The sequence below is a fragment of the Gymnoscopelus braueri genome, assembly GCF_963280865.1.
Source record: "Gymnoscopelus braueri genome assembly, chromosome: 14".
Taxonomy (NCBI): domain Eukaryota; kingdom Metazoa; phylum Chordata; class Actinopteri; order Myctophiformes; family Myctophidae; genus Gymnoscopelus; species Gymnoscopelus braueri.
In genome coordinates this window covers 1,311,229-1,318,326 of record NC_137619.1, presented here as the reverse complement: position 1 = coordinate 1,318,326, position 7,098 = coordinate 1,311,229, and the positions used below count along the sequence as shown (strand labels likewise).

The 7,098-nt window shown below is 40.7% G+C and overlaps 1 protein-coding gene across 1 annotated transcript; it reads right to left on the bottom strand.

Moving 5' to 3' along the window:
- Window positions 1-941: 941 nt before the first annotated feature.
- LOC308100021 (zinc finger BED domain-containing protein 4-like) lies at window positions 942-4,032 on the bottom strand (the record flags this gene model as incomplete). The annotated part of the gene is made up of 2 exons (XM_080448922.1): window positions 942-2,319; window positions 2,717-4,032. The coding sequence occupies 2 exons, from the start codon at window positions 4,030-4,032 to the stop codon at window positions 1,755-1,757; spliced, it is 1,881 nt and encodes a 626-aa protein (XP_080305048.1). The 3' UTR covers window positions 942-1,754.
- Window positions 4,033-7,098: the final 3,066 nt, after the last annotated feature.

Here is a 7,098-nt window from a genome sequence, read left to right as displayed (position 1 = left end):
ATGTAGTGGAGTAGAAGTAAAAGTATTGCACATTTTAAATAATGAAACTGAAGAAAGTAAAAATACCTCCAAATTGTACTTAAGTACAGTACTTGAGTACATGTACTTTGTTACTTTACACCACTGGGAATGGCAGTCTGTGTGTGTGTGTGTGTGTGTGTGTGTGTGCTTTTATTTACTATACTTGTGAGGGCCAAATGTTTGAGGAAAACTTTCCTGGTTCCTCATAAGAGAAACGGTTGTTTTATGATTTAAACATGATTTGGGGAGTTAAGCTTATACTATTACGAAAAGATTCAAGTTGGGGTTAGGATGAGGTATTTAGAGGTTTAGGGGTTTTAGGGTTATGGAGTTTAGGCCTGATTTATACTGTACCTACTTGTTTGCCTGTCTGCTGGTGTCGCTTGGAAATAGCCGATCTACAAGCTAACATTTTGTAGATCTGCTATTTTCAAAAGATTTTTATACATTTGAAAACTTGTGAAATGGGACATTATACATAATGACTACGTTCTACTTTTGGTACATTTTGATACCAATACTTTTGTACTTTTACTCAAGCTAATTTTGAATTCCGGACTTTTACTTTACAGAGTATTTCTACATTGCAGTATTGATACTTTTTCTTAAGTAAAAATGTGTGTGTGTGTTAGAGATGCACCGATACAGGTTTTTTCAATTCCGATCCGATCCGATATATCAATTAGGATATTTTTCGATATCCGATATATATGCCGATATCCGATACCACCGATACAGGTTTTTTCAATTCCGATACGATATATCAATTATGATATTTTTCGATATCCGATATATATGCCGATATCCGATACCCGAGCAAAACTTTAAATAAAAAAGAAAATGCATTACCTTTCAATTAAAGACATTTATTACTGAATATTTTAAAGTAAAATAACAGTAGAAAAAAAACAAATACACTATGATCTATCACCAAAAGAAAATACCTACAAATAATAAATTAAAACAATGTGCATACTTAGCTGCTTCTTAAAATTGTATTAAACACAAAATAAAAAAATACTGTAGGTCTGTTGTAATGCAGCAGCAACCACTGTAAACAAGGCAACCACATCTCATCGTGGCTTTTTAAAGTTAAACAAGTGCCTGGCAGTGCAAATATTTAATTGGCAAATGCAAAGAAAGTGGCTACTCCTTATTTTTTTTACAGAATATTTTAAAGTGCAAATAATAACAGTAAAAAAAACAAATACACCATCAAAAGAATATACCTACAGTACACATACTAAATTAAAACAATGTGCATACTTAGCTGCTTCTTAAAATTGTATTAAACACAAAATAAAAAAATAATGTAGGTCTGTTGTAATGCAGCAGCAACAAGGCAACCACATCTCATCGTGGCTTTTTAAAGTTAAACAAGTGCCTGGCAGTGCAAATATTTAATTGGCAAATGCAAAAAAGGTGGCTACTCCTTATTTTTTTAACAGAATATTTTAAAGTGAAACAACAGTAAAAAACAAAAAACTAATACACCATCATTGAAAGAATATACCTACAAATAATAAATTAAAACACTGTGCATAGCTGCTTCTTAAAATTGTATTTAACAGAAAAGAAATAAAATACTGTAGGTCTGTTTTAGCAGCAAACACTGTAGTGTAAACAAAATAAACCACATCTCTCATTGTGGCTTTTTTAAAGTTATCAGGCAGGTATCATCTTAACTTAGGACATGAATTAACCCAATTAAGGCAACACCAGAAGAATCTCACTTAAGAGAACTTTGTCAGGTTTTTCTTGAGGAAAATTATCATTTCTGCTCTCTCTGGTGTAAGGCGGTTTCTCTTTTCATCCACTATGTTGGATGTGGTGCTAAACAGTCTCTCACTTTCAACTGAGGTGGAGGGGGCACTGAGGAATTTTAATGCAATAGCAGCAACTGCAGGAAAGCTAGCATGTTTTTTTTCCCAGAACTGGAAAGGGGACTCAGAGCGAGGAATTGTTGGCTCTTGTAAATACTTTTGCATTTGAACTAGAGCAACATCAATCTTACTCCCTGTTCCAGGATCACCTTTCTCCTCCAGAATGTCATCATACAGAGTCATCAAGCTGCTCTTGGGTCTGCTGACTCTGCTCTGGCTTGGACCAGCTGCTTCCATGCGAGGCACCTTATCTGCTGGCTCTGTTGTTTCTGAAGCTAAATCTTCTTCAGTAGCTGCTGGCTCTGTTGTAGCTGAAGCTGAAGCTGCTCCATCATTTAGTGTTTGCTCTATTTTCCTGATCTCTTGCACCAGGGCATCCCTGGCTTGCTTGGCTGTGACATCACCTGTGAAGTATCTGACACAAGAATAAAATAGGTTGAGCACAACTATACTATAGTGTAGCTAAGCAGTAAGCACCAGCCAGTCATGTGTGAATTAAATAAACATGTTACAAATAAATCTGTAATTCTGTAAATACAATTACTTCTCTCTCTCTCTCTCTCTCTCACACACACACACACACACACACACACACACACACACACACACACACACACACACACACACACACACACACACACACACACACACACACACACACACACACACACACACACACACACACACACACACACACACACACCATCTTTAGACTACAGTTCAACATGTTATCTAGTTTGTGCAGCATTTCACATTTAAAAACACAGCCAACAACATTGTATTGATAAAACATTGAATACATGCTGTCTTACCTGTCTTTGTAGCGTGGGTCCACTAAAGTGGCTACAGAGTACAGGGGTTGACCTTCGGTGGTGCTAAATCTTCTGTTGACAGCTTCCAGAAGGGTACGTTTCATTGTTTTGATTCCACTGTCAGCAGTGGTCTCCCGAGTGAGCAGTCGCTTCAGAACGGTGATGGCTGGGATCACATCGGCTGCAGTGGAGGTCGCTGAGCTGATGTTCTTTGTTATCTCCTCGAAGGGTTCCAGTACTGTCACTGTTTTTTCCAACAATGACCACTCGTTGGCAGACAGTGTTGCTGGCAGGTTGTGGTCCGCTTGATATGCACAGAGGGCTCGTTTCTGTTCCAGTAGGCTTTTTATCATATACAGCGAGCTGTTCCACCTTGTCTGAACGTCTTGCTGGAGACGTTTTGTGTCCTGCTGTAGCTCTAATTGAACGTCTTCAAAGCGGGACTGTGCAACTTGAGAATGTTTAAAATGCGTCACTATTCTCCTTGCATTGGCGAGGGCATCATGTACACTGCGCTGGGAGAGAAGCCCCTCGTGAACAACTAGCTGCAGTGTGTGTGCCAAGCAGCCCAAACTATCAACAGGCACCTCATCCATCGCCTTTTTCATGTTACTGGCGTTGTCTCTCAAAACCACATGTACTTTAGCCAGTGGGATCTTCCAGTTATCCAGCATCTCCTTCATTGTCGTTTTAATCAACTCGCTGGTGTGTGAGCCCCTGCACTCTTTAACCTGCAGCACCGCGCTGTTAAAAGCATAATTCTCCGCACTCACCCAATGTACGGTGAGACTTATTAGCGACATTGGGCTAACGGACGAGGACCAGATGTCAGTAGTGAAACTCATAGTTTTAACATCTTTTAACTCAGCTGCTAACCGCGACAACACTCTGACGTATAGTTCTGGTAAAGCAGTCTCTGATATGTATTTCCTGGAGGGGATATTATATTTTGGCTCAAGGTGTTCGATCAGGCTGCGAAAGCCAACATTATCAACAACAGAGAGAGGCTGATCATCCAGCACAATGAAATTGAGCACCTTCTCTGTAATTCCTTTAGCCTTCGGGGCGTCTGCAGAAAGTTTGTCTTTCTTCTTGAAAGCATCAGCGATCTTCTGCTGCGGGCATTCTCGTTCTCGATTAGCTTTCTCCAGCTCCTCGTGTTCTTTCTTGTGTTTTTGTAGATGCCTGGCCAAATTGGTGGTATTAAACGACTTAACACTTTTTCCACCCCTTGGAACATCAACTTCACATACTTTGCACTTTGCTGTGCTGCTTTTTGGCGTCTCAAGTGTGAAATACCTCCAAATTAAGGACATGTTTACTTTGTGCCGGCTCCACGCTCCACCAGACGAAAACACTTCCTTGAACGGGGCTACTGCGTGTCTGTAGGTAAATGGAAGCCTCGCCCCAAAACTCATGGCCCCATTGTTTTTTCACGGACCAGCGGTTCTTGTATTTGTTTTACTGGGGATAAGGTTATACATACGTTTAGGGTTAGGCATACATTACTGAGGTTAAGTTTAGGAATAAGGTTAGGTTTTTGCACCGTTTTGCTGAGGTTACGTTTAGGGCGTTTAGGCATAGTTTACTGGGGCTACTGTGTTTTGGGACGAGCGTTTTGGTATTCAGTCTACGGGCTTCCCATGCTGTGAGGGCCGTCAGAAAAGACTGGAGAAGCGACGAAACAAAGTTTGCTGGATCGTTTTATCTAATAGTATTTTGCTAAAACGTTTGGTTATGGTCTTACAATTGCGTGATTATATTATATATATTTATAAACCAGAAATTTTTTTTTTTTTTCCTTTTTTTTTTTTTTTTCAACTTTTTTTTATCGGAACGTGGATTGGTTATGTCATGTCCGATATCCGATACGTGAAAAAAGTCATATCGGTAGCCGATACCGATACAGTATCGGTATCGGTGCAACTCTAGTGTGTGTGTGTGTGTGTGTGTGTGTGTGTGTGTGTGTGTGTGTGTGTGTGTGTGTGTGTGTGTGTGTGTGTGTGTGTGTGTGTGTGTGTGTGTGTGTGTGTGTGAGTGAGATCAGTGAGTGCTTCAGCAGACGGTTGGCTTCACAGAGAGAAGAGAACAAGTAGCTTGGTAAAGCCATCACACTGAATTACCTGTGAGCGCTAAGCTATGAGCTAAGCCCACCGCATGTGTACTTTGTGCGTGGTACTGACGTGCACACACACACCCGTGTGTGTGTGTGTGTTTGCGGACGTGCACACTACACGCCCCTGTGTGTGGGTGTGTGTGTGTGTGTGTGAGCGAGTGAGTGCGAAGACTGTTATTCCGCTAATTCAATATCCATCATTTCCTGTAGTTTTCTCCTGTAGTTTCTGGGAACGCGTTGCCAAAGATATGATTGCAGTGGTATAAAGTAACTGAGTACATTTACTCAAGTACTGTACTTGAGTTCAATTTTGAGGTACTTTTACTTTACTGGAATATTTCCAATTGTCTGTACTTTTACTTCTACTCCACTACATCTCAGAGGCAAATATTGTACTTTTACTCCATTATTTTAAAACTTTACTTACTTTAGTTATTAGTTACTTTGCAGATATAAATTATTACATTATAATACATACATTAACCACTTTAACCCTATTTTAAACCTAGGCTATTCTCAAACATTTTAGTACTTTTGCTTTTGGTTACTTTAAGTACATTTCGATACCAATACTTTTGTACTTTTACTCAAGTCAATTTTGAATTCCGGACTTTCACTTGTAACAGAGTACTTCTACATTGCAGCATTGATACTTTTACTTAAGAAAAATATTTGAGTACTTTTTCCACCACTGTATGATTGACATTGGTAGCTAAAGTAGCTGTGTGTGTGTGTGTGTGTGTGTGTGTGTGTGTAAGCGCGCTTAGCGCGTTTGGCTCTCGTTCAATGGGCCTCAGCGTCAATGAGCGATGTGTCCCAGGTGGGACACGCATGCAGCAATGCATCCTGGGAAAGAAGTTTTAGATAGTTGGTTCTCAAACTTTTTTTTAATTTCAAGGACCACCATAACCCTTGAGAGCGTACAAGTGGAACGGGTTCATTTGGTTCCATTTTTATTTACGATCTCAGAGTTACAGACCTGTAAGGGTCCATTTGGTTCCATGTGTACACTCTCAGAGTTACAGACCTGTAAGGGTTCATTTGGTTCCATGTGTACACTCTCAGAGTTACAGACCTGTAAGGGTTCATTTGGTTCCATGTGTACACTCTCAGAGTTACAGACCTGTAAGGGTTCATTTGGTTCCATGTGTACACTCTCAGAGTTACAGACCTGTAAGGGTTCGTTTGGAAACCCCTCAAGTAATCCTGAGGGGTTGAGGTCCACTGTTTTAGATGATACGTGTGTGTGTGTGTGTGTGTGTGTGTGTGTGTGTGTGTGTGTGTGTGTGTGTGTGTGTGTGTGTGTGTGTGTGTGTGTGTGTGTGTGTGTGTGTGTGTGTGTGTGTGTGTGTGTGTGTGGGTGGTAGATAGAATATTTTATTATACTGTCCTGCACCACAAGATGCCCGCAACGGGCTTACAAGACACTCACAAAATAAGCATACATCTACAAAGTAACTATAGTTTTCAAATGCATGTAGTGGAGTAAATGTACTGAAAATTGGAAATTATTCAGTAAAGTAAAAAAAATACCTCAAAATGTTACTTAAGTACAGTACTTGAGTAAATGTACTTTACACCACTGTGGCCTTCTCTATGAGAATCTCCTAAAACAAAAACTTGTGTGTGTGTGTGTGTGTGTGTGTGTGTGTGTGTGTGTGTGTGTGTGTGTGTGTGTGTGTGTTATGGTTGAGTTATGCCTCTCATGTGACCATGGGGGTCTGTGTGTGTGTCTGGGGGGAAGGTCTCCGTTCCCCTCTCTCTGTACATCCATCACAGCTGATGATAAAGAGCTGTTTGCTTAAACACACCTGGAGATCCATTATGCAGCCTCAGCCAGAGGGCCACACCGACCACACCGCGGTCACCTGGGGGCGCTCTCTGTTTGGCTTCCTCCGCCGTGCGTCCTGTGTGGCTTCTTCTTCTTCTTCTTCTTCTTCTTCTTCTTTACACGTGAAACCTCAAAGGATCTCCTCTCGCCGTGCGTCAATAGATCTGGTTGCATGGCCTTCCCCCTCTCTCTCTCTCTCTCTCTCTCTCTCTCTCTCTCTCTCTCTCTCTCTCTCTCTCTCTCTCTCTTATAACGTTGCTGTCCAGTGGAAAACTTGGAAGTAAAAAAAAAAGGTTTTATTATTATATAAAATATGATAGTATTAGCAGATCTACAAGCTCACCACGCCCTCGCGAGCGAGCTTGTAGATCTGCTAGTTTCACTACTTTGAAATATGGAGTGTGTGTGTGTGTGTGTGTGTGTGTGTGTGTGTGT